The sequence below is a fragment of the Diadema setosum genome, chromosome 5, assembly GCF_964275005.1.
Source record: "Diadema setosum chromosome 5, eeDiaSeto1, whole genome shotgun sequence".
Taxonomy (NCBI): Eukaryota; Metazoa; Echinodermata; class Echinoidea; order Diadematoida; family Diadematidae; genus Diadema; species Diadema setosum.
The window spans coordinates 43,087,455-43,105,091 of record NC_092689.1 but is presented as its reverse complement, the minus strand read 5'-3'; the positions used below and the strand labels follow the sequence as shown (position 1 = coordinate 43,105,091).

Here is a 17,637-nt window from a genome sequence, read left to right as displayed (position 1 = left end):
TTGGATCATGAATAATGGTTCTGATGGATTGTATTTGAGTGAAATGTGTGTAGAACTGAAATTGCAGATACCAGTAACTTTCCACCATGGAGAGATGTCCGTGGTATTATGCCAAAGCATGCCATTTTGCACGTAAAAGTGCTGTTTGTTACTAAGACCATGTCTTCCCATGTGAACCTCAACAACTTTTACCTCAGCATATACTGTGAAACCAGAAATTTTTGCATGCATGCATTTTAATTTTGCAAATTTTGCGAACGTCACGATTCGCAAAAATTCTTGTATTCACTCCTCATTGAATGCAAGTGGCAATTCACGAAAATTTCATGCCACAAATATTTCTGGTTTTACAGTATGCTGTTACAGTGTTAAATCATGTTAAAACAGAATTTGTAATTTCCCCTACTTTGTTGCAGAGTTATCAGAACAACCCATGCCTAGTTGTTGTTTTCATTTTTCAGAGGGAAGATAGAATGTAGTGCAAAAGTTAAAGGGATGGTACAGTATTGGTGGAGATGAGAATTGGGCTTTTAACTTTTTGCGAGAAAACACTTATGATATAGCACAGAGCATACAATTTTAAGAGGATTCAAAGTTTATTTGATGAAAATCGGGTTTGGAATGACTGAAACATCCGAAAACAAAGTAAAACAAAGCGATCGTAATAAAGTGTGGGTACCACACCTTTTTAGAATTGCTCTTTTTTGGATATCTCAGGCATTTCAAAACCAATTTTCATCAAATAAACATTGAATTCCTCATAGAATTACATGCTCTTTCATATTTCATAAGAGGTTTCTCTTTATCTCACAAAAAAATGTTAGAAACCTGACATTAGGTCTCAACCAAACTATACACTGTACGATCCCTTTAACACTTGTGTGATTCACTTTATATTTATCAGAATGTGAAAAAAAAAAAGGATTTACAGCCTCAATGATGGCATCCATGAGCAATGTCCCTAGAATGTTCAAGGAGGACTAGTCTGCCAGATACTGCTCTTTGATATTAAATCTGCTATGTGATTTTACCATTCATCACTAATTTCATGGTTTGTCAACCTGGATGTGTGTTTCTGTTCATCTGTGTGTCTACTGTTATTTGTCTGTTTGCAACAAGTTTATGGAAAAAGATGAATTTTTGCCAGTTTTATTAGGATTTAACAACGAAAGCATGCATTTCATGTTAAGAACTTAGTTCCTGTGAATAACATTTGATTCTAACTTTTGAGATGCATGGTTTCTTGATTCAGCAAAAAGTACCATCCTTTCAAAGCAAAAGAAAAAGAATACAATCAACTTTGGATTTATGTTTCGGGAGTTCTGTCCCTTTTTAACCCGTTTACGATGAGTCCCAAGTATACTCGGGCAAGTGTCTATGGGAGATGCACGTTGTAGCAAAATCAGTCCGTCCCCAATGGGTTAATGTAGTGATGAGCAAGTATTCATAAGTATCCATTTTTTGATTCACCCTACAGCCCAGCCACCTGCACCAGGTTATGGTGCCCCTCCTGTGGGTGGAGCCCCAGGTTATCCTGCAGCCCAGGGGGGCTACCCACCAGCAGCGGGAGGATACCCACCAGCTGGTGGCTACCCAGGCCAGCAACCTCCCCCCGCTGGGGGCTACCCAGGCCAGCAGCCTCCTCCCGCTGGGGGCTATCCAGGCCAGCAGCCTCCTCCAGCTGCAGGGGGGTATGGACAACCACCCCCTGCTAACTACCCACCACAAGGTAAGGGGGACATCTTGGTATGTACTTACTGCATGCATTGTAGAAAGAACCAGAGTACTGGGGAACCTTGTTATAGTGAGGATCGTGACAATTACCTTGTTGGGTATCCAGTTTCTCACTGCATCATAGTACAAGACAAAGGTGAAAGATTTTGGGCCTGCGAAATCACCTTGCTATGATGCAGTTTTTGTATACTGTATCTGACCTCTTTATAACGAGGTTCCACTGTAGTTGAAGGGGTGTGTAGATAACAAAAGAACTTGTTCGACCTATATGTTTAGGAGTACAAGTGCTGTACATGTTATGCTAAACAGGTTATTTTTGTATTAATATAAAGGACCTATCTCACTCAAAGAGACATCTAGTGACATCAAGAGCAAAAAATGGCTTGCACTCTCTCCAAGAAGGCGACTCCAGGGCAACGTCTCCAAACAAGGTGACAAATTATTTGCTCGGAAGTTGCAGAGACGTTGTAGCGATGTCTTCTGTAGGTCCCTGCTTGCATTTAAAGTCTGAATGGTATGATCTCTTGAGGAGATGGAGTTTTGGCCAATTCTGTATTCACTTTCATCATGCAATCACGCGGACGTGTAAGTGTATTCACAGCTCCATGTTTGATTTAGACCCCTGTTATATAACAATACGAAAAAGCCGTCCTGAGGTCGGCGTTCTCATAAACGGTCACACAAAAGTGGGGGCTGCCTCAGGCCACCTCTGGAGGTGGTATGAGGTCGCCAGCCTCAGCTATACATTTGTAAATGGCACCGGGCCTGAGGCCAGCTTTCGGAGCTGCGGTTGACTGGTCGCATGACCTGACTGGTCACATGAGGGGACCGTCTGCAGGGGCGAGAGCGGGTCTAAGTATCAAAACCAAATTCACCGAGCAAAATCAAATGTTTCTGTGGCAGACTAGGGGAAGGCAAGTGAGGCTGGTCCATGTGTAAACAGAGTGCATGAGGAGTGTCATTGCTCGAGCCAACCTGGAAGCTCATGTGTAAACGGTCCACAAAGCTGCCTCAGGCTGGCCTCAGGTCGGCCACGAAAAGCAGACCTCCGGCCACCTTTTATGTGTAACAGGGGTCTTACGGACCATGGAGTTTTTGACAGTGATGCTGCATGGAATGTCGTTTGCAATTTATTTATGAGGAAATTCACTTCATTGTTTGAACTCCGAGTAACTCTAGACTCGCTTAGGCACTTCAGAAACGCAACCACAAAAGAATTGTTTTGTTAATCCAAAACCTGTCATTGCTTAGTGTTGATCCCTGTATACTGGTGTTAGAAATACTGGCATCAAGGAAGGTACCAGCATTTAAAAGTCAAGATATAGTTATAAATATCTGCTGGAGGATAGGACAACTTATATCTACTGGGAGCAGTATGTGCAGTAACCCCAGTGATAGAGAACCAGCAAGTCATATCATTGCCTAACACTGCGATTGTATAGCAGAAATAAAGAGTATCAAGGTTAATTGTAGGGATATGGGAAGGTGAAGAAGTGGAAACTTTGAATATATTCTTGATCCTATGCTTGATACTGAGCATTCAAGTTTGGTTGGTTTTTTTTTTTTCTACGTTATCAAATTACCACTGCTCTGCTATGCATCTGTTGTCAATCTCATGCCTGAACATAGTGGCTATTTTGTGAGTGACAGCTAGCTGATGCATTGTGGGATTTGTGTTGTCTTTCTTTTCACTATCATTTTGTGCACCAGTGTTGCTGGCACAACTTCCGTGATGTCGTTGCATTTTTTATATCTCTCTTTGTCTGTGGCTGATTTTGCTTGTTGAAACTTCCTTGCCTTTAATGGCACAGAAAGAGAAAGTGTGTTTTCGTGATGGCCCAAATACATAGAGGTTGGCTTCACAGTGTTTAGCCGAATGAAGAAGAGTAAGTGGCACACATTATGTATGGCACTTGAGAGCCATTGAAGTGCTCGCTGTACACCCATTAGTTGTGTAATGTCATGTAAAGTGTCATGGCTCACAGGAAAAAAAAAAAGAGACAAAAGTGGCATATTTTAGCCCAGCTTGGCTATATCAGTTGCTTCATTCTGTGGCCCTACTTATGACATTGGTCATAAAATCCAATTCACTATCCTCTTTTCCACCTCCCTGGCTTTGTGCACAGTTACATCAGTAGCAGGCTGACATGCTTGTGTATTTATCTGTGCCAATGCTCACACATTTTGCACATATCACATAGATATTCATACATGTTTACTACGACAAATTTTGAAAGGAAAATTTTTAAGCATAGAGAAAGTGACTTCCAATAAATACAAGCATACAACTGACGTTTGCTCAGAGGTTTTTAAGGCATGATGAAGTTCGGAAGTGGAAATAGAGCTTGGTTATAAATTGGGTATGTCGGAAACACAATGTCCATGAAGTCGGGGGAATGCATTCATATGATTCACATTCTTGTTAGATGCTTACACTAAAAGTGTTTAGAGTGCATGATATTGACAGTGTTTGTTTGTCACCACTTGATAATGTAATATCATACCATGCAAGGAATGTGTGTGCAATGTGTAAAAGGAAGCGTACTAGCAAATAACACAACTTCCTCTTGCCCGCCAAGTTCCGTCTCTGTAAATCTTGGATAAGGATTTTTACCCCACCCAGGGGTAACAATTAAAAATGCACCATTTCAAATTATTTGTTTATACATATTTCTTTGTCTTTTATGGTGCTGTGCCCAGGGTTTATGGGTGAAAGCAGTGCTTAGCGTTTTATGCTAAAAGATTTTGTTGTGTTAATTAATGATCCCAACACAACAGTGAATGAAGGCTAATTATACATCAAATTCCATACAATTCTTCAATTCCACTCAGCAGCAGTGCTCTGCAGCAACAGCATCAGTACCACTGAACTGAGCTTTATCAGTCCACAGAGGGGCCAAGTTTGTGAATTAAGATGATCTCTTATATCATTAACATTTTGTTTCAAATATAAGGTATTCACTGTTATTGTAATTACATTGAGCATATCATTCAACATGAATGAATTGGCATTGAGATCAGTGTCACCAATCGCTGAAATTTGGACACCGTGATCAGTGTGTAAAATCTGAAGAAAATGAGGTACCCATACACAACACTGTAACTTAGGTTATGATGGTAACCCAGTTTCGGTGTGCTGAATCACATGATCACTGTGTTTCAGAGAAAAAGAAAAATGCCCTCTGTATTTTCTGCATAGTATTTCTCACAGGTTACTCATTGTTTGACACCATGATACCCACTGAAGGGTCACAGAAACATTTCAAAGACTTGATGGTGTTAATACCTTGTGTAACATCAGTTTGTGTGTTTGTTTGCTTAATTTAAACTACTCTGTTGTTTGGACATCAGAATGTATATGAATGTCTCATGCAGTGAACTAGCATGTGGCTGGGTTGCTGAATGATGAATACGAGCCTTCACTTTAACCCGTTGAGGACGAGTCCCATGTATACTCGGGCAAGTGTCTATAGGATACGCATGTTATAGCACAATCTGCCCGTCCTCGATGGGTTAATAGGACTCTGAGATGTTAAGGTATTTGTAGCACTTGAATCATTTTGTTTGCACCATACATGTTATGAATGAATAGATGAAGAAAATAAACCAGGAAGGAAATGAATGAAAATTTTGCATGATAATGTTAGTGTGCATGTAGTTAACAAGAGATGTGAAAGAAATTTGTTACTTTGTTACAAGTGGTACATATGTAAGTGCTACCCCCTGGTCTTCTTAAATTTACAAGCTTTCTTTGTTTTCATTTAGTTTTAAAGGGATCGTATAGTTTTGGTTCAAACTTCTGGTTTCTAACATTTTTTGGTGAGATAATGAGAAACCTCTTATGAAACTTGAGAGAGCATGTAATTCAAAGAGGAATTCAATGTTCATTTGATGAAAATTGGTTGTGAAATGGCTGAGATATTCAAAACAAAGCAATCCTAACAAAAGGTGGGACCAACCTTTTATTACGATCGCTTTGTGTTACTTTGTTTGTGGGTGTCTCAGCCATTCCAAAATTGGTTTTCATCAAATAAACATTGAATTCCTTTTAAATAGAATGATATGATGTGTACTATTTCATAAGCGTTTTCTTGGTATACATCTCGTAAAAAGTTAAAAGCCTGATCCTCATCTCCACCAATACTATGCCATCCCTTTAAAGATTGCCGCTAAATATTTTTGTTTGAGTGTTCACCTATTTATGTTCATTTTTCGTTCGCCTTACCCCCATTCCTCAGGAGGGTACCCCCAGCAGCCTGCAGCCCCTGCAGGCTATGCCGCTGGTGCCGCCCCCGGCTACCCCGCCCAGCCAGCCGTTGGGCAACAGCCCCCACCCCCATCCTCCCAGCAACTCTATGGGGCACCTGGCGCAGGTAGATAGTGGCCCTCCCTATTCCCATTCCTCACCCTGTCTTGTCGTCAGATGATTCCTTTCATGTGAATGTTGAAGTTATCTCACACATGCTGTATGCGCCATATATTTAGTGAGTCTAATTCTTAGCTGGTTTGGACTTGCCGAAAATTACATGAGTCGTTGGTTAAATTCATGGTGTACAGTTATGAATGGAGAAATGTACTGTATGCCTACACGTTGCATTCTTGTCGAGATCAGAGGTATTATTTTCGCATGTTGTTAAGCTCGCAAATAGCATGCAACTTGCAAAATTAGCGAAAATGGAAAGCCTCACAAAATATATGGTGCATTCAGTATGAAGTCTGATGATGCTATCATGAATATGAAAATACAGTAAATGTCGTACCTCTTGACTATTTTATAATATGCTCTTGTGCGTAGCTACATGTTGATGAGGATGACATTGATTCATCAGACATTTCTCATGTGCTTATAAGTCATTTGTAAGAATGTCATACAAAGTAATATATCAAAGAAAATACACACAGATTCAGACAAGGTGAGAGAGAAAGGGCATGCAAACTTCATTGCAATGTTTCAGTCATTGTCATCCCAAGTGATGTTGACTAGTTTCACCAGACATGCCGATGATGAGATATTTGTTAAATGCTTCATGATACACTCTGCCCAAGTACAACACGATGTCTTGATCTGACTTGACAGTTTTATTGTGAAATTAATCCACAATGAAGATTCTAATGTATAACCTTGAAAGAAACTGTTCATTGTTATAGCAGTCTAAACCTGTGTTTTCTTGTGAATATGTTTTTGTGGTGTGATTCATTTAATTTTAGAGACATGAGGTTTGATATCTGAATACCATACATAGAAAAATGGGGGAAATACATCATCCCTCTTGATCTCGAAAATGAAATAAATAAAACATTTGTTCAACTTTGCTGAGTTAAGTGTTTAATATGTTTATTAAAGCTATTTTTTTAATGTACTCTACTGTTTCTGTTCAAAATCAAATTGCCACGCCTTGACTTGCTTTCATATGAGAATAATATTATGTGTGTTCATGTGTAGAGATGTGTGTCTTCATTATTGTAAAGGTGTATTTGATGAGACTTCATACATTGTACCCAGTTGATTGTCTTGTGTCATTATGCTCCCATTAAAAGCACACGTAATATCGTACTGGTTTTGTAGAGTTTTGTGGTGAGGTCTTTTGTCGATTCCACTAATTTCCAAATTCGTAACTGTGATACAAGTATTAGAAGGTCTGGGTACCAACTGTCCATGTAATGGTGGGGCTGAATTAGGATGAACAAATGCCCATGGGAATTACTTGTTTACTGTTGTGATTTATATCTAGACCATTTTAGTCCTTGAGGCATATATACCGCATTGAATGGCATTATGTCTTTGATTCCACTGAAGCTGATGTGAAGCGTTGTGTGATTTCAGTCTAACTGTAGTGTGACACAAGAGATGATGCCATTCGTGAAGAAGATATACTTCTAAGAAGAAAGTTGCTCAGAAGCAAACAATATTGACCAGAAAACAACAACATAATTTTACACAAAAGAAGCTAATGAGGGAATGCCTACATGTATTAGTGTTATCCTCTTTTGAAAATCAATTATATAAGGTGATACATAGTCTTTCATAAGTTTCATATTTTCTATTTGTCGCTTGTTTGTTTTACATCACACATGCTCATGTGATTGGGAGTTGTATGATCAATATCATCTATTCTAGTGAAATTTTGTTAACCACTTCTTAGATGTCTTACAATTACCAAGACTATCAATAGGTAATTGTCAGTTAGCCACAAAGGAAACCATTAAGGCTCATGAGTGCCTTTCTACTCTGAAGCAGCAAAGAAAGGCTTCAAATGGAATTGTGGTAATCGAAACATGATCAGAAGTGGATTGCGGTTGTTTATGTCCTGCAAGTGTAGTTCATTGCATATTGTATGTCTTACCAGTCATTTTTACCAACCTGGTGCACATGCACAGTACACTTCAACAGTACTTTGGTGTTATGGTACTTTTGGCTGTAGAGTTTCTTTGAACCTGATTGTTCCCTTAAGTCTCGGCTGTGTGAAGTGATATATTTTTCTTGTTCTTTTTCTTATTGCATGTCATATATATATATATATATATATATATATATATATATATATATATACAAAATACAAATATAAAGCAACCATCGATAAAGCTGAAAAGAAAAATAAACTTGCATTGAGAAACAATTATCAAAATTCAAAGAAGTCACTTCTGTTATATTTGTATGATGCATGTATGTTATGTGTACGTATGTTTTATGCATGTACATGTGTACATGTGAGGTGGAGCATGAATTTCATTATTTGATGCCTGCAAGCAAACAAAATACATATGAAAAGTCAGTCCTTACAGAGATCTTAGAAAATAACTTGTATTTTCCAGATAGCACTGAAGAGGCTGGTCTTTTTTCATCTTGCAAAAGTAATCTGAATATTTTGCATATAATCTCCTGTAATACACATCCAGAACAACATCATCAGTTGAAAAGATTTTATCGAACAGATTCTCTTTATGGAAAGCCAAACAAGCATCCACTAGCATGCAAACATAAACATACAGTGAAAACCAATGCGAAAAAGCAGTCAAGAGATGGCTGTGGCTCGATTCATTGCTATGTCAAGATGAAATACATACATTGTATATGACTATTTACAGGTCTTCCAAAGAAAGCTGTGATGTTCATTTGATGAACTTTGTACCGGTACTTGAAATATCTCCTTACACCCATTCACCCTGTGGCTTGAGCTATTTTTAGCAGTGTGTCATGCATTTAGGTGTTGTATCTGAAAACTGTATTACACTATTGACTCCCCTGTTTTTCTCTTTTTTTTCACTCTCCATGTGTGCACATTGTAGGTGCTGTAGCAGCTCAGCAGGCCGCTGAAAAGCCCAAGCCAAAGGTCAGTGACCTTTTGAATCCTCATGAATATTAATAGCCATGGTTTCCTTGCCCTTCCCCTTAGGCCTTTCTTATATGTCTGCACATAGACATGTTAAAGCTATGGGATAGAGAAATTGCTGAGGGATACTGTGTTTCTTAGATGATGTATTAGTCAGCATGTTAAGTTTGCACTCAATGAATTATGATCAGAATAATTGTATACAGCTGGCATGCAGTGTTATATACCAGTAATGCTTTCTGGCAGATAATTTTAACGAATAGCCTTGTAAGGATTTAATCAGTCTGGTTTCTCCCTACAAATCATACTAAGTTACATTTTCAGACCTTTCTTGCCCATTCAGCTTTTTCATACATGTATTTTCAGAACATACTCTGTTTTGAGGTGGCTAGATTTATCCAGTTCTGGTCAAACAAAACAGTAAATGAGACAATAACTAGCTTTCTTGCCTACAGTTGCAACATACATTGCCAATCCTTACAATTCAATCCATATTATTTCATTTGTAAGGATGATTTCTGCTTCATGTTTCTTTACATTTATTATATTTGATGATGAAGGGCCTACATACCAATTCTGGACCATATCTGCATGTTCACATTTCAAGGAAATTCACACTGTATATGTATATATATAAAATAATTTCTTCTGGTTGAATATGCTCTGAAACCTTTTATATTCTCCGTACTTCCTCTTCCATTATCATATGCTTTACCTTGCATCTATGGCAAACATCAATTTTTTGCTCCCATCACCTAATCGAAACAGTTTCTGACATAGTTATTGCTGATCTGCCCCAGATTATTTTTTATTATTTTTTTTTTTTTTAGGTATTATTCTTAAAAGTTGTCTTTCTGTCCACCCCAGATTGTATTAAAGGGATCGTATACTTTTGGTTGAGACCTAATTTCAGGTTTCTAACATTTTTGGGTGAGATGATGAGAAACCTCTTATGACATATGAAAGAGCATGTAATTCTATGAGAAATTCAATGTTTATTTGATGACAATTTGTTTTAAAATGGCTGAGATATCCAAAAAGAGCGATTCTAATAAAGTGTGGGACCCACATTTTATTACGATCGCTGTGCTTTACTTTGTTTTTGGATGCTTCAGTCATTCCAAACCCGATTTTCATCAAATAAACTTTGAATTCTTCTTAAAATGGTATGCTCTGTACTATTTCATAAGTGTTTTCTTGGTATCTCGCAAAAAGTTAAAAGCCCAATTCTCATCATCACCAATACTGTAACATCCCTTTAACCTGATTAAGGAAAATACAAAAACATTATGTAGATTTTCCTGATTGCTTGACCCATGTATGGTACATAAGCTTTACATGCACTCATTTGATTTTGAGCAAGGCTCCTCAAGTTCAAAGGTCAAAAAGTCTGGGAATTTCATCTTTTAAGTCATTTTCCTGTGGTAACTTCAGCTAGGAATGACTGGTGGCAGTAGAATTAAGTAGGTAGTATAGAAATACAGAGATGGTCATTTACATGAAATGATGGTGATGAAAGGTCATAGTCAATGTCAAAGGTCACAGCACTTTGGTCAAAGTGTTATATTACAGCCATTACTACAGCTAGAAATGTCCAGTGGTAGTATGATGTGGTAGGAAGGATAAGAATGAATAGATCGAGGTCAAAGGTTATCTTGTGCTTTGGCTTTAACTGTCATTTTCCAACCATAACGTCATCTAGGAATGTCTAATGGTAATTTGTGGTAGGAAGGATAGAAAAAGAGACATTTCTGTGTATGAAATAATGTGGTAAAAGGTAACAGGTCAGTTAAGTGTACGGTAGTGAACAACTCATTTCCCAGCCAATGCTGTACTTCGTAACTTGTAATGTGATGAGTAGAAACAAAATGGAGTATATCCCCCCTTACTGTGCGCCTAAAGTAAAAGTTTTATCCTTGAGGTATGTGGTCAAGATCAATAAACCTTATGGTAATGTAAACGAAAGGCCATGGTTGAAGTGGAATAGAGTGATTGCACGAGAAAGCAGTGAGGCATCCCAGCTAGCCTTTTGCAAAGGCAGCTGGCAATGGACAGGGAGCAGTGGACTCACATGCACACAGCGATCGGATTGGAGTGAGTCAATACTCTCGCAGCTCGCCGGTCGCGTGCTGTGTTCAAGTCCATTGCTCTCTGTGTGCGTGTGCTGAAATTATAGCGAGCTGCCTGTGCAAAAAGGCTACATCCCTGCTGACAGCATGCCACAGTTGAATTTTTCATAGTTCTTTTCCCCCCATCTTGCATAACTCTCTCCATTTTGGTTGTAACATGCAATCTTTGTCTTCCACCTGTGTGCGACTCTGTCTCTGTGATTCCAGGCCCCACCCGCTGTCCAGGAGCCTGTGACATCACAGATGCAGCGCATGGCCCTGACTGACCAGCCATTTGAGACCCATGGAACTGTCAAGCCCTACCATCCGTTTGATGCAGAGACTGATGCCCAGGTTCTCCGCAAGGCCATGAAGGGAATGGGTACTGATGAAATAAATTGTTTCTGATTTTGATCTTTTTCAGAATATTATGTCATTACCGTATGTTCCCACCTGTACATGGTGTGTATGGGGGTATATAGGAATCACTCTGAGGTTGGATGGCCGGGTGGTCAGTCGGTCAGTCAGTCCATTGAGAAATCATTGAAAAATCTTGTGGATCGAACTACTCCTTCATTTTTTGAGCAATTGACAGAAAATATGGCACATGGGACCACTGTCATAGGTAGGTGTCTCGAACAATACCGTGCCATGGTAGCAGCATTTTTGAATGAAGATCATACAAAAATATATTGAATTGGGTAAGCTCCCTCATTTTTTTAATTTTTTTTTTAATTTTTTTTTTTTTGGCATTTGACATGAGATTTGGCACATATGACCAATAGAACTTTTAATTGAGCAAAACACAATTTTCGTAAATATATGCATTGCCATGGTAACAGCATTTTTTCCAACAAATAGTAGCATACAAAAATGTGGATTTTGCCTACTCCCTCAGTTTTAAGTGGGATATAAATGACATTCAGTGATAGTTCTAGTTCATATTTATTGCACTATAGAATTGTTGTAAGGCTAAGAGAAAGAGAAGAAGGAAAGAGAGTTAGTTAGACAATCACAGATCCACATTCTCTTCCTGAGTTTCAAGGACACTCCCAAACTGCGTTGGTCCCCTTACATTTCAAGCCAAAGTGGACATGCTCCTATTCATGATTCTTTAGATAGAAAGACACAATGTAGTACAGAAGAAACAGCATTTGAATAATTCCATTTTTTTGTGTCAGATTTAACTTCAAACAAACTCACTCAAAAGCTGCCAAGAGATAACTTCCTGAAGCTGATTCTTCTGCCTACTAAGTGAAGACAAACAAAACAAAATATGAGTAGATTTAAGGCATCATCCTCACTACCCCTTGTAAGAGTTTGTTTTGAAGTGCAAGAGGCATCACACATGAAATCAGCAAATGTGGGAGAAATCCTTCGAAGTTGGTCCTGGCAAATATATGTACCATTGTTGTCCACATAATGTTGATGGATAGAAAAGTATAATTTGTAATCAATCTAGGTGAAGTTCCGAATTGTCCAAAAGATGCTAAAGAGGATGGAAGTGAACCGTCCCTTACTTGCAGGCAATAGAGAAGAGAAACCATGCATTCAGGAAATGCTTGCCTGGGCACTATCATTAACCCAGATCATTAAGGCCATGGACACATTCATACAACACTGATTAGCTGTGAGGAATAAAAAAACCAACAACAGCACTCAGTCACTGTATCATGATATCATTCACCACTCATTTAAGCATCAACTGTGCAGGTGATAATGTAATGATCTTGCTACATGTTTTACCATCACAGGGCACCAGCCAACTGCATGAGTCAGGAGTCACATGATATTTTTAGACTTTTTATGGGTAAAAAAAAAAAAAAAAAAATTATAGAAACTTCTTTCTATTGGATAGAACTAACATTTTCAAGAATGCTGTTATATTTTGATGGAACAGAATTGGCATGTTTAAGTGGGAAGGTGGAATTTTGACGTAATTTGTTGTTTTATCAGGGACCGATGAGCAAGCCATCATTGATCTCATCACTAGCCGTAGCAACGAGCAGCGTCAGAACATAAAACTCCAGTTCAAGACTATGTACGGAAAGGTAGGACGTTGGTCCTCATCCGATCGGGGCATGTAGGATCGATTCAGGACTGTGTCATGCAAAGCCCCTCATTATGTGTATCAAAGAGTATTTTTGTGTTCCTGTATGTCATTACCCACATGCATTGTTACTGTTTGTTTGCAACCAGGCTTGACGTTGCCTTTCATTTCAGCTGGACGTTACAGTGTTGCATGGTATCCTCCCAGTTCTTTCTTTGATGTGTGCTTTTATAATTGGTCACTTCTGTTATTACGCACCCCCGTCTGTCTCCCACAGGCTATTTAAGATCAACATCAATCTTATCTCAGTTTCTCCCACGTCTTTTTTTCACTCCCAAGATTTCAGAGTTGGCGTACGAGTGTGCCTTTTCAAAAGCCTCATACTTCAGTTTTCTCTGCCTAATATCTATATCACCACCTTACTGACTATCTCTCCCTGTCCCCCAAGTATCCTGCTGTTAATGTTCTATTTCCCCATCTATCTCTCCACTTGTCTTTCCATTTCAGTCTCATTCTTCCACTGTCTCCTTATTTGTCTAGTTTTTGTCTTGTCTTTCTGTGAAATCGTACTCATTTTTTTCCCCCACTGCAACCAGCAATGGTCTTGGTCTTTTGTCTGTATGTCCAAGACTTGATCTCCATATCTGTTTTTCTTTGCTCCATTGATGTTTTGAGGCAGGTCGAACCTTCATGTGGCTGACTTTGGTGATCGTCAGTGACGTCACATTCTTGGAGAGTGACTAGCGTGGCTGACCTAGCATTACAGAAGCTATCCCTGCAAACATGCATGCACACACATACAAATACGTACATACACACACACACATACACATACACACCCACACCCACACACCATGCCATTAGACATGTGCATCGCATCTCACATGCATAATCATGTGTATATAGCATGATCAAACATACCGTTAGTCACTGACATTCACTTCGCTGGAATGTTTGTTTCAGTGTGTGTGTTTGTTTGGGTTTTTTTTTTTTTCTTTGTCTTTTGTATTTCATCCATTCATGATCAAACACGACCGTTTCTTTCACCCATTACAAATCAGGAACGGATGAAATGGCCATCATCAATGTGATAGCAAAGAGGAGCAATGTACAGCGCCAACAGATAAAACTCCAGTTCAAGACCATGTATGGAAAGGTAGCCTTGAAGAATGCCATCTCTTTCTTTCTTGAATACTATCTCTCTCTCATTCTTCCCATCTCAACACACATGTACTTCATGCATTGAGTTTACTGGGCTTTTCAATCATCTCCACATCCACTGGGTAATAGATGAAAGAAGAATAATAGTTCATCTAATTAGGAAACAATAGAGCACTTGAAGAAAACTAACTGTCATATGTATTTAGACAGTGTACATACCCAGCATGATATTAAAGGGATTGTATAGTTTTGGTTTAGACCTAATTTCAGGTTTCTAACATTTTTTTTTTTTTTTTTTGCTGAGGTTATGAGAAACCTCTTATGAAATATGAAAGAGCATGTAATTCCATGAGGAATTCAACATTTATTTAATGAAAATTGGTTTGAAATGGCTGAGATATCTAAAACAAAGCGATTATGATCGCTTTGTTTTACTTTGTTTTTTGATTTTTCAGTCCTTCCAACCCGATTTTCATCAAATAAACTTTGAATTCCTCTTAAAATGGTTAGCTCTGTACTATTTCATAAGTTTTTTCTTGGTATCTCGCAAAAAGTTAAAAGCCCAATTCTCTACCATCCCTTTAAGTATCTTTGGCAATATTAACATGAAAGTACTAGAAAGTACTGAGAAGTACTGCTAAAAATGCAGAAGTTTTTTTTTTTATTTATTTTTTTAACATCTGAAAATTAGACCACAGAGCTTTCGCCCGACAGCAAGTGTTGGTTCTAATCCTTATAGCATGCAGCGAATTTGAATAACAAAAGCAGTACCTGCTGCATGCTATAAGGATTAGAACCAACACTTGCTGTCTGGCGAAAGCTCGGTTGTCTAGTAGAGATGACACCTGTCCGGTGATCAGGAGGTCGTAGGTTCGAATCCTGCTCGAGTATGTACGCCCATAATTTTTTATCATGGCTACTACTAAAACACTGATCAATTCAGTGTTTATTTATTTACATCGATGTAGGGCAATTTGTCAATCAGTTGCAAACTTTTAGCATGGAATTCACCACCTAGAATCCTTAACATGCCATGCCTCAGCTAGTTCATACAATTTTCTTTGGTACCTTTTAGCTAGTTCTGAAAGAAAGAAAGGAAAAAACTGTGCTGTTGCCCTTTCTTGCTCCCTCTTTCTTTTCTCTCTGACCATATGTTTATCTATCTATCTATCTATCTGTCTGTCTGTCTGTCTATCTATCTATCTATCTATCTATCTGTCTGTCTGTCTGTCTATCTATCTATCTATCTATCTATCTATCTATCTATCTGTCTGTCTGTCTGTCTGTCTATCTATCTATCTATCTATCTATCTACAGCTGTATATATCTATTTATCTCCTTATCTATCTCTCTTCCTATCCATCTCCATATCTGTCTGTATCCACCTATTTATCTATCTCCCTATCTATCTATCTATCTATCTGTCTGTCTGTCTGTCTGTCTGTCTATCTATCTATCTATCTATCTATCTATCTATCTATCTATCTACAGCTGTATATATCTATTTATCTCCTTATCTATCTCTCTTCCTATCCATCTCCATATCTGTCTGTATCCACCTATTTATCTATCTCCCTATCTATCTATCTATCTATCTATCTATCTATCTATCTGTCTGTCTATCTATCTATCTATCTATCTATCTATCTATCTATCTACAGCTATATATATCTATCTATTTATCTCCTTATCTATCTCTCTTCCTATCCATCTCCATATCTGTCTGTATCCACCTATTTATCTATCTCCCTATCTATCTATCTATCTGTCTATCTATCTATCTCTATCTATCTATCTGTCTGTCTATCTATATATTACTTTGTCTATCTACAAACATCCTTCAGTTATCTCTCCAACAATACCCTGATATAGATACCAAGCAAAAATTGATGATTATGTCATCTTACTGATTTGGTTGTCTGAAATGTAATTTTTCTGCTGAATATAAAATGTAAGATACCTTACATAATGAGGGCATTGGATATCTATGAACCAATCCATCTCTTACTGACAAAATGTCCTCAGCATTTCTTTGTGAATTAAAGACTTTGGGCTCATTAATTCATTTCATTTAAATTAAAAAAAAAATATATATATATATATATGCATGATCCTAAACACAATGCAATTGTCTGAATGCAAAGTATTTCAAATATTTACATCATCATTTACATCATAACATCAGCTTTTTTTCTTTTTTTTTTAGAACCTTCATTTTCCATATGTTAAATTTGACTCTGTTGGGACCAACTTGAATATGTTATGTTGTGGAGTTGTACATACAAGCATTTCACTGCGTTGCACCTCGTGTGTCACCACGTTCCAATCAGTGTCAAAACACTTTCCTGTACTTTATGTCAAATCCTGTTGCTTGCCATGTGCTAACCTTTCTCTGTTTCCTTGTCTAAACCAATGAATTTGTACGTGCTGTGTTTTTCTTTTTGTGCATGGTTTGATATACATGTAGCTTGAGAGTAGTTATCATCATAACTGTGCCACTAATACTTTTGCGAACATTCATGCCACTGAGAGTTTTATGAATATGTGTATTTGATATATCATTTTTGATACTGCTATGATTCAACAGTTTATCAGGTAATGTATAACCATTCTTCTCTCCAACAGAGAAATGCCTAAATTAACTCATTGCTTGACTAATATTATGTGACTTTGACACAATGTATCTATTGAAAAGAAACTTTTAAGGGAGATGTGGTATGGATCATGAATACTTCTAGCATATTTCTATGCTCTTGAATAAGTGGGCTGCTTTGTACGGTTTCCTTTTACTGATTAATCGAATACCTTTCAATCATCTACACATTTATAATTACAAATGTATTTCCATTTAAATGAAGATCTAGAAAATTTACATCATTCAAAGAAATTCCACTTCTTGTGGCAGTGGATACACTATACTTAGAATAATGTTTCAGCTAAAAGTTTTCTAGGACTTTCCTATCAAGGCACAGCTAAACAATCAACTCAGTAGATTTTTTGAATAACCTTTACAGTGGTCCAATCCATTTGATTTTTTGATTGATTCTCAATTCGACTTAATATCATGAGAAGTCCAAATGACTGCAATGTATGCTTTCAGATTTATAGCAATAAATGTAGCCCTGTATCTGCCAAGTAATGATCTCTGAGAATGGGCCAACCACCTAATCTCATGTTACACCTGGCTCTATAGATATTGATGATAGCGTACTCCATGTATTTATGTCATCGGTCCCGTTAATTTCATTGAGTG

The 17,637-nt window shown here is 37.9% G+C and overlaps 1 protein-coding gene across 2 annotated transcripts in view; it reads left to right on the top strand.

Annotated features, from left to right (window-relative positions):
* The window catches only part of LOC140228729 (annexin A5-like), a 37,838-nt gene that overhangs the window by 9,403 nt on the left and 10,798 nt on the right, over window positions 1–17,637 (top strand). For both annotated transcript variants that reach the window (XM_072309011.1, XM_072309010.1), the window contains 5 exons: window positions 1,478–1,729; window positions 5,973–6,107; window positions 9,022–9,065; window positions 11,402–11,555; window positions 14,285–14,379. In XM_072309011.1, coding sequence (XP_072165112.1) covers window positions 1,478–1,729; window positions 5,973–6,107; window positions 9,022–9,065; window positions 11,402–11,555; window positions 14,285–14,379 — 680 coding nt within the window. The remainder of the gene's footprint in view (window positions 1–1,477; window positions 1,730–5,972; window positions 6,108–9,021; window positions 9,066–11,401; window positions 11,556–14,284; window positions 14,380–17,637) is intronic.